Raw genomic sequence first — 24179 nt, forward strand, 5'->3', positions numbered from 1 at the left:
TGTCAAATAAAATCTTTAGATACAAACTTACGGTAACCCAAAGTGACATTCCAAGTTTATTTTACACACATTAAGAGATAAGAAAGGCAGTATTTTCTAAAGCATGATTACTCTAATTCTAAAAGAATTCTGCATATGGTTTTATTTCTGCATGCATTTATACAACGCTAAAAGTGCTGCCTCAAGTTTGCAAGGAATAAAGTTTTCTACAGATTATTGTACAATGATAAACTCTTTAGCTTAGCATACCATAGTACAAATACTGCATCATGTTGGATTTTACTAAGCATGAGACATAAACAGGCCAATCAAAATCCTTTGAGGTTAAGAAGTGATAGGTACCAATAAACATAAGTAGAAACTGAACAAGTCAAGGAGTGTTGAATATTTAACGAACCCATGAAGCATAAAACAATTGATGCAAATATATCTGTCATTTTATTTTTTTTGAGGCAGGGCCTCACTCTGTCACCCAGGCTGGAGTGCAGTGGCATGACTATAGTTCACTGCACGTGCCACCACACTCAGCGAATTTTTTATTTTTTGCAGAGACAGGGTTTCACCACATTGTCCAGGCTGGTCTCAACTCCTGGGCTCAAGCAATCCTCCCGCCCCAGCCTCCTGAAGTGCTGGCATTACAGGCGTGAGCCACCATGCCTAGTTATCTGTCATTTTAGAACATTACTGTGAAGAATAATTTTGCACTGTTTTAACTGTTACTGGCTTAGTAAGTATAAAAATATTTGTCGAAAATGAAAGATCTCAATGAAATTGTAAGTAAAATTACTTTTATTTTCATAAATAAAAAGATAACCCATTATACACTTTTAGCTGAAGTAACGTTAGTTGTCACTGCCAAGTATGAAATCCATGTAATAGTTAACAAATAGTTACATCTCTCTATAACCTTCATGCAACTTCTAGATATGTGATAATTTCCCAAAATTTCAAACATTTCAAAAAACATTATATATAATGGGATATTTTAGTCACAAAGTGTTACCTTTGCTGAGTCAACAAAATATTTATCTGCTCACGTCAAAGATGCCTACTGATGTAAAGTAATACTAGTATTGCTGTATTTTACAGAAGTACTAAGCATATTACATTTTCCATTTCAGATATGGTAGTATCATTCCCAAAATTGTCAATGTGAAAATTTAGTAAGTAGATTAATAAGCACAAGTACCTAAGAGAAATAGGTCCCACAGCCAGAGAGTAAAGAGCTGGCATCAAGTACTGTTTAAAGTTTTGTCAGTAAGTGGCACACAACAAACAGACAAGTGATTCTGTAATAAAGACAACATAAAATAGAGTGAGATGTAATGAAGTATTTTTTCCATAGATACTGAAATAAAATTAAATGCCTGTTTAGTTATTACTCCACTTAATCCGGAAACTACAGCTTCAAATATTAATACTATGTTGCAAGCAGTATTTAGTATTTCTGTATGTTAAGAAAAAAACCTCACTGAATTTATGTACCTTTTTTTAAGGAGTGTAAACTATGATATATGATTTAAGTAATCACTTATTTGAATGCTATATTGATTCAGATTGGCATAATTACTCATTTTTCATAATGAAATGCGTATTCCTATTTCAACACTTTATGCAGATTTTATTTATTTCTCACAGGGCTGCTTTGTGGATTCAATAGCTTATCTATGTAAGTGTCCAGCACAGTATCTGGCACACAGTAAGCTTTTAGTGTATGCTACTTGTATTATTTATATTAAGTGAATCAATCTGTCACTTATAATAGAAAAATTATCTAATGACCCAGGAGAATAATCAAAAGATAAACCTACAGATGTGTGACTTCTCTTAAAGTATTATGCATCCACTATTTCCCAAATTACTAAACTAATTGTTTAAAATGTTACAATCTATTTTTAAGATCATATTGTATCTATATTTGTTCTCTGTGTTTGCTATGGCCTTTGGCCTAAACCAATACAATTCTGACAGGACATTATCAGAAAACCACATAAAAACAATGTACACTGAAATCAGGTAACAAAGGCATCTTACTATAACTTCTTTAATAAAGAAGTAGAGTTACCAGTGTAATTCAGGACAACCTACTCATTTAAGTTTAAAGTTTTTTCTTTACATCATGCAATATTTGACTTCAAAAAACATTTTCCATTCTGTCTTCTCTTATATATAAACATTAAGAGCTATTACAAAGTTCTGTCCTCTAAGTAAAAAATCCACTAGAAAAGATATTTGTAAAAATCATTGCAGGGTTACTGATACTGAATGAAGCACAGGGCTACTGGAACAGGGATAAGTTCTTGGATAAGGTCCCAACATACCTATAAAAACTGATTTTTTAGTAAATTATTGATTCTAACATATGTAAAGGATTTGGTGTGATAATTTTCTCATCTTTAAGTGACTTTTTATCCCCCACCAGAAAAGATAAATGACTGAGGATGTAAGTCTGTGCTCTGATTAACACAATGGAGAAATGGAAAAACTATCTCTGTTAAAAACTGATTCCTGTCATTATTCTGATATCAAGAGGAAGGAAAATAAATTTTTTTGTGTGTAGATAGAAAAACATATCTGAGGCCAGGCGCAGTGGCTCACGCCTATAATCCCAGCACTTTGGGAGGCCAAGGCGGGCAGATCAGCTGAGGTCAGGAGTTCGAGACTAGCCTGGACAACATGGTGAAATCACGTCTCTACTAAAAATACAAAAATTATCTGGGTGTGGTGGTACGTGCCTGTAATCCCAGCTACTAGGGAGGCTGAGGCAGGAGAATCACTTGAATCCAGGAGGCGGAGGGTTGCAGTGAGCCAAGATCGTGCCCCTGCACTCCAGCCTGGGCAACAGAGGGAGACTCTGCCTCAAAAAAACAAAAAAAAAAAGAAAAAAACATACCTGAAACCACATGATTTGGGCCTATATTGACCTGAAACTTATTACTATCCAGAGTTTAATAAAAAGACCCAACCCCCAAATATACCCTTTAGAGGCACAATAAAATCTTTCAAATGTTGTCCTGATTAAAAAGGAGAGGCTGAAAACAAAGCAAGAAACATCTCCACTGTATTAAAAATCAAGAACAAGTAAGCTGAAGGCAGATAACCCTCTGAATGTAATAGTTATTCTACAAGCTTCAGAGAAATCATTTTGAGAAAAAAGAACTGAAATTCTGTGGTTTATCTTATCTCCTGTTAGAGAAATTCTAAGTGCAAACTGTATTTCAGGAGTATTTTAGGAGATGTAGCACCCAGTGTCCTTTTGAGGTTTGATATCTGGTTCTTTCACGGGTTTCACTTCTTCTTCTGGTTTGGGTTTAGTCTAGGGAGAAAAAAACCACAGTTTAAGTACATAAACTAAGATTGAGAAAACAAACACCAAATCTTTTCCACTTCAGACTTTTAAAAGATGCTATATTAAATTATATAACACGGATACTGACAAAGCTATTTCCAGAAACTATAGACCAATTCATTTTAAGATATAATCAGAAAACAACATTTCAGTAGAGATGAAAACCTAGTTAGGTACGCAAAAATCAAAATACTGGTACTCCTACTCCATGCTCTTTTCTAAGTGAACTATCTATACATGTAGAACCCTAAAGCTTACACATAACTTATGACAGTAATAGGCTGTCTCTTAGGGCATTATTTTATAGCTGAACAGAATATAGTTATTTTAAGGAATAAATTTTAATATGGAAAGGAAATTATATAAATACAACTCAATCTCAAGAAAAGAGCAATGGCTGTAAAATAATTCCTGTTCATTTGTCACAGATCCCTAGTCTTTTGGTAGTTAGACCTCAAAATTTCCACTTAATTTACCATTTGATTTAGAACACCAAGATGTACTTAGATACCAATAAATAAAAGCATTCTTATTTTGCCCCTGGATTCACAGAATACTGAAATTAGGCCAAATCTTCAAACACTCTGCAATTTGCTAAAACAGAGTATTGCCACAGCAATACAAACATGGATGATCTTTTCTCCCACATTCTTCTTAAAGGAGGCACTGACAAGTTGTAAAGAGGCAAGATAATGTGTTGAAAAGAATGTCATTACGTAGAAAATCAGAAGACATTTAAGGCTTAGAGGTCTTATCTCTGAGAGTGTTCTACCACAGATTAAGCACTATAACTAGCTAACTTAACATTTAGACAAAGATATGTATCTAGAGAAAAATATCAAAATGCGAACTCTGAATTTTCCTTTAAACTTCTGTGAATGAGAGAGAAAGAAAAAAAATCTCATACACTGTCATCCTTGGGTCTTTTGGTGAGATCAAATGCAGCCAATGTTTCTGGTGTCCACTGAGCGCTTGTAGGAGGAAATTCGAAAGGTACAGGCTCTACGAGACCATAATTTGCTTTGAGTTCCAGCTGTGGGGCTTCTGTTGGAATTTTTTGAAAGTAACTGCAAAAAGTAATTTAAATAGCAATTCATTCATTTGTTCATTATTTGAGTGCCTAGTATGTTCAAGGTCCTGTTTGGGACAATGACAATTTAATGATGGATAAGAGGTTTTTCTGCCTCATGTAGGAAAGCGAAAAAGTCAAGAAATTTTGTCAATTACAATGCAATGCAATTGGAGCTACCATATATGTAGAGTGCCATGAGAATGCAGACAAGGGGAATTAACCCAGAATTAAGTTCAGTGACTTCCAAAGGAAGTGATTAAAGATGAACTAGGCATGTTTAAGGAAGTGAAAAGCTCAGTATGACTAGATGAAGAATATAAGGGGAAGAGTGTAAGGAGATAAAAGCAGGAATGAGATTGAGTCTACCCACCTACACAGATGGTGATCTACAGTTTGAACAGCACTGATTTAATAATGGAAAACCTCTTGAAAAAAAAAAAAAAAAACAAGAAAAACTGGAGAGAAAATTTATTTTCCTTCTTTATAGGTAGCTGAAACCAGAGTGAGATGAATATGCAAAGGAGGTTGAGAAGATATACTTAAAACATATGGAGGAAGAACGGCAGGGAAACAGAGTTCAGAGAAAATCAGGATACTGTGAGTGTCCTAATGAAGTGAACTCTATGTTAACAACTCATGTTTTAATTTTAAAGTCTGCTTTTATATATTATCCTCCTAAGTAGAATAAAAGGCCCTACACAATTGAAGTTTATCACCAATTTAAAGAGAAAATTAATGTGAAATGTAAACACTATATATATTTGAGACAGTGCCTCACTCTTGCCCAGGCAGGAGTGCCATGACTCAATAATGGCTCAGTGCAGCCTTGACTTCCCAGCCTCAGATGATTCTCCCACCTCATCCTCCTGAGTAGCTTGGATTACAGACGTGTGACACCATGCCCAGCTAATTTATTTGTATTTTCTGTAAAGACAGGTTCTGCCATGTTGCCCAGGCTGGTCTCAAACTTCTGGGCTCAAGGGATTCACCCACCTTGGCCTCCCAGAGTGCTGGGATTACAGTTGTGAGCCACCACGCCTAGCCCGTAAGTGCTATTCAGCATAAAACTTTTGAGAATAGAGACTAACAAAAATGGTATTACTAAAATATTAGTATTTTAATTATAAATCAATAATATTAATATTACCAAAATAATATTAAGCTGTACTCACATAAATCCATTTTCTCTCTGACATTTTTCTAAGGTGTTCTTCACAAGGTTTCCAAGTTTCCGAAAGAATAGATGTCCTGAAGGTTTGACTGTTGGTCCAGGTCCTTTGGTTTCTCCATATTCTTTACACAGTGCTTCTGCCTTTGCATACACTGCATGTGAAAGAGATATAAAGTCTTTTGATTATAATTAACATGGCCCATTTATCCCTATAAGGCTTTAAATTGGAGGTGGTAAGACATTTACTGCTCTTTACCTAATATAATAGCAATACCAATAATAATACTGTAAGTAGAAGGTGTGGATTTTCTACGGTTCTAGGTTTTTGAAACATTTTTTTCTTTTCTCCAATTACGTCACCCATTCCCATTTCCCTTTCATGAACTCAGCCAAAATCTCTTTAAGCACATATTCCCTTTTGTGATAAAGTCATTTGTTTTTTAAAGGGGAGTTAATATTCTGGCAGGAATACTCACATTTTTCTGCTTCTTGGAGAGACCTGATTGCTTCACCGCACTTATCACTAGCCAATAAGGTCTCACCATGGTAACAGTAAGCCTGATGAAATAAACAAATTTTTATTCATTCTCTCCCTTCAAGATGCTTTCCTCTATTATTGTTTTACGTATCTATCAGATAAATTAGTACCTTCACACACTGAAGTATCAATGCAATCCCTTACATTTCTTTATTTGAGTAAGCTCTTCTCCAACCTTTGTTCATAGAAAAGGTGGAAATATGTCAAGTCTTGAGCCAAAACAGCCTTCTAACCATGTACTGAGCTAAAGTTATCTGCCGAAATCTGTATTTAAAATTAGGAAATAGTAGATAAAGGAGGAAACTGTGCTAATGCAGAGGAAGAAGGAGGCATAAGAAATATTATCTACTCAGACCTGAAAAAGGTTTCCATGATCTCTCATATGATACTCTAATTAACAAAACAATAAAGTTTGGTGGATATAACAGACTGATATGTAACTTCCAAAATGATGTTTATTGATGGTTCTTCACTAAGCTAGGTGATATATTGTGTGGTATGCCTTAATATTAGAATTAGTAAATATGTTTCTCAATGCACAGAATGAAACAATTGAAAGAATTTCATTAAGTATGCTGAAAGTGGGTTTTGAATCAAACAATAATTCTATTGCTATAATCCACTTCTACAATCCTACATCATCTCTTTCCACCCACTTTAGTTCACAATGGTTGCACTGACTCTCAGTGAACATTTACTGAGAGTTAGCTGTCCATTATTTGTAAAATGCTAATGAAAGACTCTGGTGAGATGAGAGACCTGGCACTCCAAGGACTGGAGAAACAATAATTTACATTGTTTTTAGCATTATGAATACTTACATAAGCTGTGTAGAAACACATCTTCAAGTGAAGATATTTTCTCCATTTGGCAGAATATGCAGGCTCCAAACTGGATAAAGTATGATCTAAAGTTACATTTTAAAAAGCAAAATATAATTTCATCCTGATTCACTAGAAGACTTTTAGTTCATGTGTTCTGATGATAAAAGCAGAAAGAATGCCATTCGAGTCTAAAACTCAATAATTTAATTTTTTTTAAAAAAAACACCTTTACTTGATTTTCCCAAATCTATACTTTCAGTTACACATGATTGATTAAATACTATAGCAGCTCTTTGATTTGATGGTTAATACAACTTTAAGTTAAAGATAATGATAAAAACAGATTGTGACCAAGAACTTCAAAGTGAATACTGTTTATACCGTTATATTAGCTAATTTAAAAAACGTATATAATATAGCAAAGCAAATAGCAGACTAGTCACTGAAGTCAGAAATAGGATACTCTCCTCTCCACCCCCATCACTGAATTTTATATAAAACACACACATATTCACTCACATATCCTTCTACCAAACATCTCTCAAATCTATTTTTTCCTATTTGCTACTTTGCTGTATTTGCCAAAGCTTTCATCATTTCCTTCATAAACTTGAAGAATTTCTTAAGTGCTAAGTTAAGCTAGCCTATTACTCCTTCATGGAGCAAGCCTATCTCTAATACTGCAACTATAGGGAACTTCCTTAAATTCAAATCCAATCAAGTCAGCCTTTTAGTATTCTAACAGATCCCAAGAGTCTACAGAATGAAAGGTCAAAGGCTTACAAACCAATGTTTGATTCCCAAGCCAGCATACTTTTTCAAACTTTTCTTCAACCACTCATCCTGCGTTTCAGGTAAGAGCAACTGTCTGAAGTTTCCAGAATGTGCTAAGTTCTTTCTTATGTCTGTACTTACTATAGAATTCTGCACCCAAACTCTAAAGCTTCCTAGGGAACATAAGATTTTTATTTACACTTCACAATAAGACTAAAGCATCTTCTTCTAGAGTCCTTCTCTAGCATGCCCAGCTTGTTAAGGTTCCTAATTCACTGCTGTGGTGTCTTACTTCAGGATTTAATAATGGGGTGACATGTTCTTCTTCCCTAAACTGCAAATCTTTTCTATTTACCTCTCCTTAGCAACAAAAACAGTAACTATCCCATAAATAAAAACACATGCATGTTTCCTAAATAAGTAAATGAAGAGTAATAGGCTTATCACAGTAGCTGTGTTCTATGCCCAATCTCCCACTTTCTAGCAGTTAAATTACGGGTCATGTTAACTCTCTGGATTTCAGATTCTTGTCTAAAGCATAGTAACTATAAGATTGTTATAAAGACCAAAAAAAATTTTTAAGCCAAAAAAGCTGTATAATTTTATTAGACATCACTGGTTTTCCCTTCCATTATAAGTTATGCAGCATACTAAATATGAACAGCTCTATTTTAAATGCGATAAAGTATTACTCCAGTTTTGCAAATAATGACAGAATCTGAGAAACCTTTTGTTTTGTTCCCTATTAATTCAAGATCAAATAAATCTGAAAAGCTAAAGACTAAAAAATGTAACAACAGAATTAGAAGCTTACCAGCTTTTTGATAGAAATTGGCTGTTTCATACGCCAGTGCAGCAATTAGTCCAGGAGCATGTTTTAGTTCAATTGCTCGAGCAATTGTTACTGTAACCAAACACAATAAAGTGAATCTATAATTAAGTTCACTCTATTCATCCTAAATTCAATTATAATAGCAAAAGACAGTCTGACAATCTCTCTGGGATTTTAATACAGTTTGTTAAACGTTTTAACATGCAAAGTTATAGAAAATGCAAACATTAACAAACAAAAAACACTGAGCTTGTTGGTTCTGATGCCATTTCTTTAAATAAATCATCAGTGAATTACTAGCTAATCACAGACAATCACTACTACAAAACAGCATGACCTAACAGCAAATTCTTTTTTTCAAGACAGGGTCTTGCTATCACCCAAGTTGGAGCACAGTGGCTTGATCATGGCTTACTGCAGCCTCAAACTCTTGGGCTCAAGTGATCCTTCTGCCTCAGTCTTCCAAGTGGCTGAGATTACAGGTGCATGCCATGGCACCTGGCTAATTTCTTTTTCTTTTTTTTTGAGATGGACTTTTACTCTTGTTGACCAGACTAGAGTGCAATGGCGTGATCTCGGCTCACCGCAACCTCCACCCCCCCAGGTTCAAGCGATTCTCCTGCCTCAGCCTCCCGTGTAGCTGGGACTGCAGGCATACGCCACCATGCCCAGCTAATTTTGTATTTTTTAGTAGAGACAGGGTTTCTCCATGTTGGTCAGGCTGGTCTCGAACTCCCAACCTCAGGTGATCCGCCTGCCCACGCCACCCAAAACACTGAGATTACAGGCGTGAGCCACCACCACGCCCAGCCAACTGGCTAATTTTTTAAATAACTTTTTGTAGAGATGGAGGTCTTGCCATATTGCCCAGCCTGGTCTCAAACTCCTGGGCTCAAGCAATTCTCCTGCCTCGGCCTCCCAAACTGCTGGGATTACAGGCGTGAGCCACCAGCCCAGCCATCTTCAGAGGAACACTAGAGTTTGAAATAAAAAAAAACAAAAGCCTACAAAGTTTCTTAACTGTTTCACGCTGAGTGTCATTATTACTTGCCATTGAAAGGTGAAGACTTTAAGGTAAGCCAAAAAGTGAAAGAGAAAAAAGAATGAGCACAGGAGAGAGAGAAAAGACGAATTAAAGAATTAATGTTGTACTGTCAGAAATAACGTGAAATCAAAATCCTCTTAAAAAGAGCCATTAAACTGTAGGGCCTTTTCCTGCTAAGAGTGAAGGCAAATGCTAAAGGTAAACTTATTCCTTATTCAAAAATTTCTCAAAATCTAAAACCTGATTCTAGTTAATTCTGATTTTTATTTATTAATTAATTTTTTTGAAACAGGGTCTCACACTGTTGCCCAGGGTGAAGTGCAGTGGCATGGTCTTGCCTTACTACAGCTTTGACCTCCCAGGCTCAAGCCATCCTTCCCATCTCAGCCTCATGGGAAGCTGGAACTACATGCATGTGCCACGATGCCCAGCTAATTTTTGTATTTCCTGTAGAGCTGGGGTTTTGCCACATTGCCCAGGCTGGTCTTGAACTCCTGGGCTCAAGTGATCTGCCCACCTTGACCTCCCAAAGTGCTGGGACTACATGCATAAGCCACAGTGCCCAACGTCTGATTTTTAAAGAGGAATTAAATGACAATATAGACTTTCATTTAAAAAAATCTTACAATATTTAGGATACCTTCTTGAGCTTCAGCCTGACATTGAATAACGTATGCTTCTATGAGTCGTGACTCTAAATCTCTTCCTTTTTCTGCAGGTGTAATGAGTTTTGGGGTATGACTTTCCTGAGAACAACGACAAAAAAGACAAAAAATAAAGCAGCCAGATTTCATTTTAATCCAGTTGTTAGAGATGAAGAAAATGAAAGTTACGAGACATTCAATTTGGATGCTTAGCAGAAATTCGGGGTATAAACAAAAACTATAAAAACTTAACAACAGTGAGCTTATAAAGAATAAAAGTTCCTGTGTACTAAAACAGCTTTTATAAGAACAAGAAATTCAAGAGCAAAATTTAAGTCATGATAGATTGCTGAGATACCCAAGTCACACTATCATCTTGAAAAACATTAACTGAAATAGTAACCAAAATTCCTTTTGCGGGATAGCCTGAAATGTTCATTCACATTAATAATTAAAGATATAAAGAGGCTGGGTGCGGTGGCTCATGCCTGTAATCTCAGCACTTTGGGAGGCTGAGGTGGGCGAATCACAAGGTCAGGAGTTTGAGACCAGCCTGGCCAACATGGTGAAATCCTGTCTCTACTAAAAAATACGAAAACTTAGCTAGGCGTGGTGGCGGGCACCTATAATCCCAGCTACTCGGGAGGCCGAGGCAAGAGAACTGCTTGAACCAGGAGGCAGAGATTGCACTGAACCAAGATCGCGTCACTGCACTCCAGCCCGGGCAACAGTGTAAGACTCTGTCTCAAAGAGAAAAAAAAAAACCACTACAATTCTACATCTAACTCAGGATCAGAGTTTTCTAATCACTATAAAAAGCATCTTATTTTAACATGAAAAAACTCAACACTGGCCTCTAGGAGGCCTTCAATAAAGTGATTTAATTAGAATGAACTGGGGGGACATTGCTTAAAAAACACGATATTCTTTCTCCAAATTCCCATCACATCTCCCGGCAATTTAATATAATTAGAGTGCACTGATTGTCCCTCTAATGTTTTTAGTGAGATACAGAGAATACAATCAGAAGTTCAGTTTTGCAGAATCAGGACTAATCCTGGTAACTTCTGTGGAGAGTAATGAGGTAGGTAAGAACCATCAATACTTCTGCTTTCTTTTCTCCTATGTTTTCAAGGACACAGAAAAATAAGCACAGCACTAAAACTTTAGTTTTCTAATTATAAAAGTCACTGGTGATTTTAAAACAAAAATGGAGACATTTAATATTTAGTAACTGGCTGCACTCATCAGTAACATACTTAACATAAGGTAAACAGAACACATAGTACCTTTTTTAATATAATGAAACAATTCTTTCCCCATATCCCCCAAAAAGAAAAATTACTCAAGAACTAAAGCATTAAGAACAAATAATGGTTTTTGTTTGTTTGTTTTACCTTTAAATGTTTAAAAATCCCAGCTGCAATCTTTAGGCTTCGATGAACTTCTTTTGCTTCATCTTCTGTTATACTTAAAGAGAGAGGTTACATTAGTTAGAGGATGAATTCCATTTCTGGTATTAAAACACAACAACCAATACATTATTATATATCCAAAGTAGTCATTTATGTTTCTCACTGCTAATTTTCTTCCTTTTAAAAAAATCTGATTTTGAGGCCAGGCAGGGTGGCTCACGCCTGTAATCCTAGCACTTTGGGATGCTGAGACAGGCAGACTGCTTGAGGCCAGAAGTTTGAGACCATTCTGACCAACATGGCAAAACCCTGTCTCTACTAAAAATACCAAAATTAGCTGGGTATGGTGGCAGGCACCTATAATCCCAGCTACTTGGGAGGCTGAGGCACGAGAATCACTTGAACCCAGGAGGCGGCAGTTGCAGTGAGCCGAGATCGTGCCACTGCACTCCAGCCTGGTCTGGTGACACAGCAACACTCCATCCACCCCCCACCAAAAAAAAATTAATTTTGACACCTAGAAAAGGAACAAATACACATGAAATGTACATTTATAGAAAACTCGTAACAACTGTAAAGGATTTTGAATGCCAAGCCAATCAGTATTCCACAAAAAGGTCTTGAAAACAAGTATATGACATAAAGGTAACATTAAGATGGCAAAGTCTATCAATATGTCTCCAAAAAGAAGACACTACAAATGAAAAACAAGTATACGACATAAAGGTAACATTAAGATGGCAAAAGTCTATCAGTATGTCTCCAAAAAGAAAACACTACAAATGAAAAAAGAGAGACGCTAACTAGGGGTAAAATCTGCAGGCAGGCATGGTAGATCATGCCTGTAATCCCAGTACTTCGGGAAGCCAAGGCAGGAGAATCACCTGAAGCCAGGAGTTTGAGACCAGCCCAGGAAACATAGTGAGACCTAACCTCTACAAAAAAACAAAACAAAATAAAATCCGGACAAAGCCTTCTTATTTTTCCTTACAGACATTTGTACATAAATAAGACAAAATATTACATACTTAACGCATATATATGCTTAAGAAACACATAAATATACAATGGTAGCTATAATCATTACTCTGCTCTTATTTTAATCACCTACTTTACTTTAGAGATAATTTTACAACAGCACATACAATTTGACATCATTTTCAAGTGGTTGCATATTGTTTCCACGTATGGATGAACCATAAATTGAGTTTCCTATTGCTGTATCAACTATTGCTATTATAAAAATTGTATCACCTTTTATAATTCTTTAATCCTTCAAAACATCTTTTCACATACTATTAGCCTTCTGTATTTGTTTTCTGTGAATTGCCTGTTCATGTCCTTTGCTTTTCAATTGATTTGAGGGTCTTTCCTTTGCTGATTTATAAGAGTATACATTATAAAAACAATGTATCATATGAATTGCAACGTTTTTGACCAATCTTGACATTTGTTTTTTAACTTTATGGTCCTTTGATGTAGTTAAATAGTCATGCTTTTACTTTATGGTTTCTAGATTTGGGGTCTTACTTAGCAAGACCTTCCATATGACAAGACTATTAAAATTTATTTTACGTCTTAACACTAGGTGCCATAATTCTGACACTCAAAATACTAACATTACAAGGCAATCCTTCACATGTCCAAAGTGGTACTTTTTAAAATAGATTTTTAAAATAATGAAGCACCATATACTTGAAAAATAACACAGATGTACACAATTCTCTCCTTTTAACTTACTTTTCTTTTCCAGCCAGTCTTGAAGCATATTTGGTATACCATAAAGCTACATTAAATCCCATGGAAATTAATTCAAAAACAGCATCCTGCTGGGCACTGGAATTATAAACACGGATCATTAGGTTCTGTCAATTATCAAGACATCACACCATGAAGCCTATTGGACAAACGACTCAAAAGTACAAAGAAGTATATGCTAACTGGTATGTATGAGGAAAATGTGTTTCATACAGATGGGGAGATAAGACATACAGGTAATTAACTACAAATGCCTAAGTATAATGGTCCAGAAGGTACTATGTACTTAATAATAAGCATGGGAATAGGAGTTCCCAAAGTTTACTGTACATAGAGTAGCTTTTTAAAATACAGATTTCTGGGCCTTATCAGAAAGCCTGAGATGGGGCTTAGAATCTGTATTTTTAACAAGTACTCAGTCGATTCTCAAAGGTGTGGCTCTTATACAACATTTTAGAAAAATCAAATTCAGAAGATTGTTTCAGGCTAGAATAATTAAGAAGGTTTAATGGTATATATAAAATCTGAACTGTCCCTGGAAAGACGACTAGAAGGGAAGCAAAAGGACATCCCAGCTAAGGAAACAATGCCATCAAAGCACAAGAGGAGTATAAAAATTTTTCAGATAGAAGTGACCCAATGAGCTTGATTGAAGCAGATGGTATGTAAACAAGAAATGAAGGAAAAGAAGGGCAAAAAGAAAGCTGAAGGCAAACTGTGTAACATTCTGAATGCTTAGCCAATCAGTATTCCAGAAAAAGGTCCTGAACACAAGTATATTTTATACCTTGTTTGTTTGCTTCAGATTCTAAGTATGAAATAAAAACGGCAAAAGCATATCAAGCAAATAAGATATTCATAACAATATATATTCACTACTGTTCTTAGAAGAACCTGAAAATTTTTTACACATGATCTCATTTATCTCAACTGATGAAGAAAGCAGAATATTCTTATTTTACACATGTAATACTAAGATACAGAAAAGCTGCCCAAAAAGAAGAAGAAACCAGAATTATCGCTCTAGTTTTTCTTTTTTAGTTACTTGTTGCCCCTGTCTTAAGAGAAATGGAGATATGGCAACTTTTTAAATGAAAAAAAAAAAAAAAGTGTTATATGTAGTAACTAAAATATAACGTCTAAACTATCGTTTAGTATAGATTATAACATCCAAAAATGACAGTTATGAACAAACTTCTCAAAACAGTTTTATCCTCCTGAAAAAAATTTAACACATAGTGTAATAGTTTATTCTTTTCTGCATGGAAACTATTAAATGAATTACATCTGGAGATCTAGTGGACATGTCTAATTTATAACTTTACCTTTAAATAATATAACGGTTTGGCTAATTTATGTGAAGTCTCATAAATAACTCTCTTCCTTTATAATCCTTCATTTATGTCAACATGCCTTGTTTCCAAACACTCCATTTCTATGACACCACATAAAAGTAGTAGTCATAGCATCTATAATGGAAAAAATATTTTTCAGAACAGATAAACTCACAACATGATTTCTACTGAGTAAGTAGCAATCAAGAATAAAGTAATTTAGAAGTCTCACTTGTGCAGAATATTTAGTATTAAAGTCTTCATCACATAATTCTTCACGATCTCATAACGCTGCTGAAAAAAGGTTAAATAGTAGTTCACTTTTTTCTTTCTTTCTTTTTTTTTGAGATGGACTCTCACTGTGTTGCCCAGGCTGGAGTGCAGTGGCAGTGGCGTCATCTCAGCTCACTGCAACCTTGGCCTCCTGGGTTCAAGCGATTCTCCCGTCTCAACCTCCCAAGTAGCTGGGATTATAGGCACCTTCTACCATGCACAGCTAGTTCTTGTATTTTTTAGTAGATACGGTGTTTTACCACGTTGGCCAGGTTGGTCTCGAACTCCTGAACTCAAGTGATCTGCCTGCCACGGCCTCCCAAAGTGTTGGGATTACAGGCATCAGCCACTGTACTCGACTTTAGCTCACTACTACACGGAAGCAAAATGTGGCATGCTTGGAAAAGTGCCAAATTCATGAAATGCACACATTATAGAATCTGTCAAAATGACGACAGAGGTTTGATTCTTTAAAAAAGTCTTAATTCAAAAAAATTCCTTAATTTTGGATTAAAAACAAATGGGTCACATTAAAAAACAGAAAACAAGGTCTTAGAAAATCTGAGTATCCCAGAATATTATGAATTCTACGTAAAATATTCCCAAGGAAGGAAGAAAGGAAATGAACATTTAATGAATGTCTTATAAGCCTAGTACTGTTATCAGTCACTTAACAAAAATTTTCTTATTTTGCTTCTCACAAAATACTGTATCTGTAGCCCCAAGATACAGTTGAAGAAGCAGATGTTCATGCAGTAGAAAACCTGGACTTGCATCTAACTATGTACAAACCCAGTGTTCATACTCTTTCCACTGTAATATATAGCCTGCTCTGGTCTTTCATCAACCTCCACTCCTTCCTTTCTGTTTTTATAAAATAGTAATTCTAAAGCAAATTGAGATTAAAATATATGGGCATTTAAACAACAAAATGGTGTTGAAAAACAGTAGGTAAGTAAAAAATTAACATCTTTATGATCTATTTCCTGTTATAATTAAACCTATTAGAAATAGTTTCAAGTGAGCGATAAGCTCTGAAGAGAAGTTTTTAAAAAGAGTAGAAATAGGGAAGAGAGATAACGAAGAAAACACATCCTGTGAATCAAGAGTATAGAGTTGGAGAGAAAGAATGAGACAGAGAGACTAATGGAAGATACGTGACGTATCCATCAGCAAAAGAAAAGTAAGGGAAAAACTTAAATTCTGCTCAGCTTGAATGTAGGCACATACAGTTTGGGTTCCAAATCCTCAAATCATCCTTTGTGTGTTATTAAAGGTCAAGGCTGTTCAACTATAGTTGACATTTGTATTGATTACCTCAAAAATAGATTTGTTTGGGAGAAACAAATTATATTTTTACTTACTATGTACTAGGATTGAGCTCAAATTCTTTTAATTAATTTCCTGGTAAGAGAAAACGCAGACCTGTATTTTTCTTCTCCAAATACAGAGACTATGAGATAACCACTGGCTACACAGTTACAAAAACTGGCTCCAATTTAGTACTACCTTAGTGTTGCTTACCTTGGAACCTGTCCTTGTAACGTATCAGTCCACTTGAAATTTTGAATATATCGTAACTTGCTTTCTTGGGTAGATTCATCCAAAGAATTTATGAAACCTACAGAAAGTATAAGACATTTTAGTTTTAGAAGAAATATTGAGTGTTCTGTTTGGAAAAATTTTCAGATTACTTTTCCAGGTGTCTGAATGAAACTTCTTGCCCTTTTCCAAAGAATATAGTCTGGAAGAGTAAACTAATCAAATCTGAAAAGTCAAAGAATTAAATGTAAACTTCTAGACAGTTTTTTAAAAAACTTCAAGTTCATATGAATAACTAACCTTGTAAAAGTGAAAAATATGAATCTGCTGCATTCTTCATCATTTCTGGATTACAGCTCAAATCAGTGAACAGTTCAAGGAGTCGTGCCCTGGATGACCTCAAGTCACTTATAAGAGAGAGAAAAAGACAGTAAAGTTAGCTGTACTGCAATCAATCTCACATAAAAGTGGTTTCCAGGTTTCAGTGTAAAAGCTTTAAAATACACACACACACACACCCCCACCAGGTTTCAATGTAAAAGCTTTAAAACACACACATGCATGCACATGCCCACCTCCTCTAAGGGATTACCAAATACACAGAAATGAATTTAATTAGAACTAAATCTAGAGAAAAAATTTCTAATAACTGTTTTAAAAGTTGTACGAAAATAAACTCAGACCAATTAAAGAGGCAAATACTAAATTCAATTACATAATAAAAATGTATAGCAAGTTTTCATTAAAAAACAAACAAATGCATGCATTTAAGATGTGGGGAAAGAAGAATGAATAAAAAACTAAGCAGTTCACAGTAAGTTTCCTGAAAAATGAAAATTTATCTGTATATCATTTTAATATCTCCTTAAAGTTTCTAAATGTGACATAAAACACAAAAATGTGAAAATACACTGCATAAAAATATTTAAAAAATAAAATTACATTATATGTAATTACATATTCAATATATACATCAAGAATATGCAAAACATGTGGCCATTAGTTGTTTTAAAACTGCTCCCTAATCTATATTCTCCTTTACTTCTCTACAGCAATAAATGCTGTAGATCCACTTTTTCCTTCTTGAAATTATTTCTCCTTTGATTCCAATAACACCAAATTTTCCAGGTGCTCCCCTTATCATTTTAAAGTTCCTTTTATATTTTTTTCTGTGTCTCCTTTTCATTCCCAACTCCAGAAATGTTCAGTCTTTGGCTTTCTGGTTTTCTCTCTTTTGAGATCTCATCGATTAGTATAGCTTCAACTATATCAATTCCTAGCTCTCTATCGTTAGCTTTCACTTGGTTCTATTTCAGTTCCAAATCGAATTCAGAAGGCAATTAGCTTAGTGAGGCTTCCAAACTTACAATACACGGATATGACCAAAGACCCTTGAAATATGTGTAAACCATTAAAGAAAGACTAAATTTAAATGGTAAGCATCAACAGAGTAGAGGCTGTATATCCAGAATTGGGTAGGTGCCTAGGATAAAGCACATATTCAAAATTACTTGTTGAGTGGAAGAATACTAACTTTTCAAATATTTTCTTTTGAGATTTAGATTAAGGTAGCAGTGATGTTTAGAAGAGAGCACAGACTTAATCCTGAATGGTCTAGATGTAGTACTTATTCATTGGTACGAACTCTAAGGAGGCTTATTCCAAGAAGTGTATGTATGTATTGCCAATTACAAACAGCTGACTGAAAATGTGACTGGCTATCTTATGAATTAATCATTGTTTGAGGTATATCTCTAGAAGCTGGAAAGTGATTCAATTCCTGGACTAGGCAGAAATTTGAATCCTTAAAGCCTATTCTGCACTCAAATAGTTCGCTAGCATTTCCATATTGATGCTTGATCATCACCTACAACTCAACTTGTAAAGTTCTATTCATCTTAAATTACAGAATTTGAGAAAAATGTACCTCAGATATATTTAATTGAGGCTGTTCATTTTATAGATTAGGAATTAGGCCCAAAGAAGTTAAGGGACTTGCCCAATGGTACAGATAAAACAGCTAAGCTGGGACTTGCCTCCAGGAGTCTAGATCAGAGGTTGACAAACTACAAACTGTAACCAGTTTTTGTATATTCCACAGCTTATTTTTGTTCAGTCCTCAAATTAAGAATGGTTTTCACATTTTTAAAAGGCTTGTAAAAATGAACAAAGAATAATATGCAATAGTGACTGCATGTGGACCACAAGGCCTAAAATAAATACTATGCAGCTTTCAAAAAAAGTTTGAGGACCATTGGTTTAGATTAATAAGCCGATTATCCTATCTTTTGTTGTAATCACTTCTTCCCATAAAAGCGGCAAGTCTTCAGATTTTCCTTTATTGGTACCACCAATGTCTTAACCACTTAGGTTCTGTATCTCATATAGACTGAATCCTTTTCAGCCTCCCAAGGCAAATTAGTCAATCAGGTCCATTGACTCCTCCTTCAACACATCTTTTGCATTTATCGCTTTCATTTCAGCCAAACTGCTCTACTCACTATCACTAGCACAAAGGTATTCCTGACAGAAATAACCTTCTCCTTTCCCCTCTGACAATCTAAATCAAGAATACCCAAATATTTTTTTGGAAAGCACCAAATAGTAAACATTTCAGGCTTTTCTGGTAATAAGGTATCCATTGGAACTATTAAATTCTGGTGTTGTAGAGGAAAACAGCCAGAGGCAACCATATACAGTATGTCAATAAATGTGGGGCTGGTTGTGTTCCAATAAAAACAAGCAATGATCCAAATCTATAGGACAGTTTGTCAACTCTTGATCTAAGCCATACAATTCATTTAAGGCCTATCACAAGTACTTTTTCCTATGTGAACAGTTTGAAGGCATTTCAGGTCATAGGGATCTCTCCCTACTCTGAAGTCAAGAAGTTCAATATGTGGCCAATTTAAAATGTCCCTATACAGCTGGGCATGGTGGCTCACGCCTGTAATCCCAGAACTTTGGGAGGCCGAGGCGGGTGGATCACTTGAGGTCAGGAGTTTGAGATCAGACTGGCCAACATGGTGAAAACCCGTCTCTACTAAAAGTAGAAAAATTAGCAGGGCGTGGTGGCGGGTGCCTCTAATCCCAGCTACTTGGGAGGCTGAGGCAGGAGAATTGCTTGAATTGCTTGAACCTCTGCCAGGAGGCAGATGTTGCAGTGAGCCAAGATTAAGCCATTGCACTCCAGCCTGGATGAAAAGAGTGAAACTCCATCTCAAAAAATAAAAACAAAAATAAAAAATAAAAATTTTCAAACACTACTTTGTGTAGTCTCTTGTACTGTTGTAATACACAGATTAACTGTTTTACTATGATTGCTTTAGCCTCTCTGGGACTCATTTACTGATCTAAAATTAAGGATCCAGGGCTAGAAGACTACCAAAGTTTAAATAATCTATTATTTACCTGTTTACATGTCATTTATAAATTTATAACAAACTTAAAGTTAGAAACAGTGTGTTACATATTTTTGTATTGCCCATGGAACCAAAAAAAGTACCTTGCATCTAAGAGTGGTTTAATCAATCAACTTACTTGCATATTTTTGAAGCAGAAGGGCCAGTGACTACACCATAGTAATTAAAAGACACAGGAGCTGTGGCTTTTAATGGGTTCCTATGAAACCAATGGGTCATTTTCTCCAGATGTTTTCTACAGACAAAAAAGTAAAAAATGTACAAAAATTAAATATAAAATATTTAATAAACAAGGTAAATAGTATAAAAATTTATTTCAATAGTATAAAAATCTAATTCAAAAATTAGCCTGGCTAATTTTGTATTTTTAGTAGAGACGGGGTTTCACCATATTGGCCAGACTGGAATGAAACTCTTGACCTCAAGTGATCCACCCGCCTAGGCCTCCCAAAGTGCTGGGATTACAGGCGTGAGCCACCGCGCCCGGCCTCAGGTATGTTTTGTCTATTTATGATGGTCTATGTTCAAACCAGGCCTATAAAAAAAAGAACAGCATTTGAAAATCTGCCCACAATAACTTCAATCTTAACATACCTATATAGGAGCAGTAATGTTTAAACTCTAACATACATAAAAATCACCTGGGGGTGGGTGGTTTTGTCAAATGCAGGCTCTAAGTCATTAGCCTGGGGCAGGACCTGAGATGCTGATGCTGCTGGTCCCCACACACTTCTGAATAGCAAAGTACTAGATTTTGGTTGGACAACTGCAAGTAAAAAGGGCACAGGACCAGATGAATGTAATTTCCAAAACGGGTTCAAATGGTAACCCTGATTATATTGCTAAGGCTACTTGTAATAAGTTTCAAGTTAATTGCTGTATTTCCGACATATTGCTGACAACAGTGGATTGGTTATAACATGTGTTCTACAATAAAATGTACTTTCCAAAAAATATCTAAAGAATATTCTTAAAATAAAAATGTAATACTTGACCAATAAATTCTATTATAAAATGGAAACACTGGGCTGGGTGTGGTGGCTCACGCCTGTAATCTCAGCACTTTGGAAGGCCAAGGTAGCTGGATCGCTTGAGCTCAGGAATTTGGGACCAGCCTGGGCAACTTGTTGAGACTCCGTCTCTACAAAAATCAGCCGGGCATCGTAGCCACGCCTGTGGTTCCAGCTACTGGGGAGACTGAGGGGGGAGGATCCCTTGAGTCCAGGAGATGTAGGCTGCAGTGAGCCCTGATCTCCCCATGGCACTCTAGCCTGGGCGACAGGGCAAGATCCTGTCTCAAAAAAGGAAAAATTAAAAAAAAAAAAAACTACCTAAGTGAGATGCCAACTTAAAAAAAAAAATTGAAGTTCCATACCCTCTACTTAAAAAATAAATGAGCGGTGGCTCACGCCTGTAATCCCAGCACTTAGGGAGGCCAAGGCAGGAGGATCACACAAGGTCAGGAGATCGAGGCCATCCTGGCTAACACGGTGCAACCCCATCTCTACTAAGAGTACAAAAAAAATTTGCCGGGTGTGGTGGCAGGCGCCTGTAGTACCAGCTACTCAGGAGGCTGAGGCAGGAGAATGGCGTGAACCCAGGAGGCGGAGCTTGCAGTGAGCCGAGATCGCGCCACTGCACTCCAGCCTGGGCAACACTGTGAGACTCCATCTCAAAAAAAAAAAAAAAAAAAGAAAAAAACAAAAAAGCAGCATGTCTTGTCTAAATGTCCTCGAGTAGGTAGTGCAGCAGATTTTACCGAGAAAGCCAAGGCGAAGACCTAAACATGGCAATTAGCTTCCAGGAAGCAACAAAGAAATTCTGGTTAGGTTTACTTAATTTGAAGGCACTGTACAAGCCTGACAATCGACTTTTCCTATTACTAGAAAATAATGTTGGCTGCACAGTGTACGAAATGCCTACATTAAGTGCTTCCTTTATGCTATTTATTTATTCATGACAAAGCCTGTTTTGAGGAGCACCACATATTTAACGAATAGAGAACGCAGTGTGTACCCAAGGAAAAACTGAGCAGGTTTATTTAGGACTCGAAACATTTAACGAGCTATTTCAGAAAATACCATCATCTACACATCTTCCATATAAATTCCGATAGCCTAATACAGCATCTACGTGCCTACAAATAAACTTAGAGCTAGTATCACACTCAGCACTTGATGCTGCGAAATCTTCCACAAATACTTCTTTTAATGCGGCCTCCTACTTCCTGGATGAAAATGTCTGAAGTTTTGCGTATCTTTACTTCAGGAAAGAAGAGGGTAAGTTTCTGCCCCATCTTCTCCCCTTCTGCGACCCGGCGCTCTTCAGTTTTCGGGAGTTCCTAGGGTGGGATAGAAGAAGGACACACCCACCCGCAGGGACAAGGGTGACTTTAGAGCCACCAATACAACATTCGGATCGAAGCTGTAAGCTAACACACTTCCACAAGATGACTCCCGTTCCTGACAAGGGATCCCCACTCCAGAGGCCCCGAGTCCCCGGAGTAACCTACCTGAGCGCCGCCCCCGAGCTCTGAGGGCCCACTTCCTGTTTACCACCCAGCCTCTTCCTCCCCTGCCCAGTCCCGTTCGAGGCGGCGGGCGGCGACCGTGCGCACGCGCCAACACTTGAGTTCCCCTCTTTCCAAACAGGCATTTTTGTGGAAAGCCGATACTGTCAACCCGGGAGAGGTGGCCAGACAACGGCCGAACGAACCACAGTTAAGCTTGTATTATAAGCTCTCCAAAGACCGATGGAGATGCGGGGCAAGGGGATTCAGCGGATCTAGCTGTTAATGCTACTGATTTGTGGGAACCAATATGGATTTTCTTTCTGTCGTTTGTTTGAAGGCATTAGAAGGAGACTTTCGGTCCGCTGTCCAGGGGTCTATGGAGACTAATGTAAAAGGGGGTGACCCTATTGCTTGAGACTTCGGAGAAACAGCGGGTATTACTGAGAAACACCCATCCTCTGACATACTTACCAAATTTCTCAGAGTCGGTACAGCAGTTCTTCTAAGGGAAGAATGGCAATATCGGAGTCCACAAGCGAGGAAAAAGAGGGAGTCGGAGAACCGAGCCTACAAAACCAGAGTGACGAAAAGCGAGGCCGGCGCCAAGTCGGAGTCACGTGGCCCGGCGGCCATGACAGCTACCGAGGCGGTAGTGCGCGCAGTTCCAGGGCGGGGATTGCCGCGGCGTCACAGTCCCCTCAAAACGCTCCGTTCATCAGCTCTTTCTAACTTCCCCTCCCTCGGTTTTCCTTTTGAGCTATGGTCTTTATCCCAGACAGGAAGAGAAGAGTTGCCCCTGCCTGCGGAGCGAAGGGAGGATGCCGCAATAGCTATGGCGGCCCTCGGCGGAGTGGGGCGGCCTCAACCTAACGCGGGGCGGGGCCTCGGGGGCGGGGTCTCGGCGGGGCGGTCGCTTTTGGAGCCGCAAAGTTTGGCTGTGGCGGCAAATGGGCTTGGGCGGCTCCTCGGCGGGTGGCGGTGGTGGCCGTAGCGGTTCCTCCTGGCCCTGTTAATGTCGGGGCCAGGCCCGGGGAGGATGGCGCCCTAGAACCCGGCCTTGCTGGGGTAGGGGCGGGAGGGGACGGGGTGGGGACCGGCCATGTCGGAGGTGACCCGGAGTCTGCTGCAGCGCTGGGGCGCCAGTTTTAGGAGAGGCGCCGACTTCGACTCTTGGGGCCAGCTGGTGGAGGCGATAGACGAGTATCAGATGTGAGTGACTAACCGCGGGAGCGGGCCAGACCGGCTCCAGTCGTGCGCCTCTCCCTTGTTTCTGTCGGTGTCTCTCATCACTGTATCTGCCAGCCAAGGCTTCTCAGGGTGGGGCCCCGCAGGCACTGAGGCTGAGATCCCTCGCCACCAGCCCCAGCGAGGCTGCTCTGGGGACAAGGGCTCCGCTCTCTGGGGTGACTCGCCTTCTTCCCCCTCCGCCTCCGCAGGGACAGTTCCATTCAACAGGTAGCCCTTCTTTCTTGGGGCGCCGGCCCTAGTAGGCTATCTACTTAGTTCCTTTCCACGGTCTCACGGGTCCACCACTTGGCAGTCAATTTCCTTTCCTCCTCCTCTCCCAGGTTGCCCTTCCTCGATTTCCCTTTGAAATTCTCTGAGGAATACTTGTGTGTTCTCCGCCCACGTTCCAAGAATGAGTGGCCTTGCTCTGTGTGTGTCTTCCTCCTT

At 37.7% G+C, this 24179-nt stretch overlaps 2 protein-coding genes across 9 annotated transcripts in view; one reads left to right on the top strand and one right to left on the bottom strand.

Annotated features, from left to right (window-relative positions):
• Positions 1-771: 771 nt before the first annotated feature.
• On the bottom strand, positions 772-23368 carry BROX (BRO1 domain and CAAX motif containing). 5 transcript variants are annotated; one of them, XM_025365982.1, is made up of 13 exons: positions 22977-23368; positions 20112-20228; positions 16872-16978; positions 16554-16650; positions 13405-13500; positions 11647-11719; positions 10246-10351; positions 8543-8632; positions 6952-7037; positions 6069-6150; positions 5594-5744; positions 4257-4416; positions 772-3316 (listed from the first exon to the last, which is right to left on the bottom strand). In XM_025365982.1, the coding sequence occupies exons 2-13, from the start codon at positions 20210-20212 to the stop codon at positions 3230-3232; spliced, it is 1236 nt and encodes a 411-aa protein (XP_025221767.1). In that variant the 5' UTR covers positions 20213-20228; positions 22977-23368; the 3' UTR covers positions 772-3229. The 5 variants fall into 5 exon arrangements, with proteins under 5 accessions (XP_025221767.1, XP_025221747.1, XP_025221786.1 ...); XM_025365962.1 differs by lacking the exon at positions 22977-23368 and adding an exon at positions 22506-22648; XM_025366001.1 differs by lacking the exon at positions 13405-13500.
• The window catches only part of AIDA (axin interactor, dorsalization associated), a 44665-nt gene continuing 42862 nt past the window's right edge, over positions 22377-24179 (top strand). For 2 of the 4 annotated variants that reach the window (XM_025366014.1, XM_025366033.1), the window contains exon 1: positions 22377-23714. In XM_025366014.1, the coding sequence (XP_025221799.1) occupies positions 23605-23714 (110 nt within the window). In that variant the 5' untranslated portion in view covers positions 22377-23604. The remainder of the gene's footprint in view (positions 23715-24179) is intronic. The other 2 variants (XM_025366024.1, XM_025366042.1) reach the window with 2 other exon arrangements.

Source organism: Theropithecus gelada, chromosome 1 (genome assembly GCF_003255815.1).
Source record: "Theropithecus gelada isolate Dixy chromosome 1, Tgel_1.0, whole genome shotgun sequence".
In the NCBI taxonomy this organism is placed as follows: domain Eukaryota; kingdom Metazoa; phylum Chordata; class Mammalia; order Primates; family Cercopithecidae; genus Theropithecus; species Theropithecus gelada.

What these genes read in the sequence shown, in the direction of transcription:
- BROX (XM_025365962.1), bottom strand. Translation starts at nt 22,648, where the DNA reads ATGCCTGTTTGGAAAGAGGGGAACTCAAGTGTTGGCGCGTGCGCACGG. An exon ending in TTACAAGGACAGGTTCCAAG is followed by an intron (nt 13,501 to 16,553) that starts GTAAGCAACACT and finishes TTATAATTCCAG; the next exon opens with TGCCCAGCAGGATGCTGTTT. An exon ending in TCTCCAAGAAGCAGAAAAAT is followed by an intron (nt 5,745 to 6,068) that starts GTGAGTATTCCT and finishes TTTCACATGCAG; the next exon opens with TGTATGCAAAGGCAGAAGCA.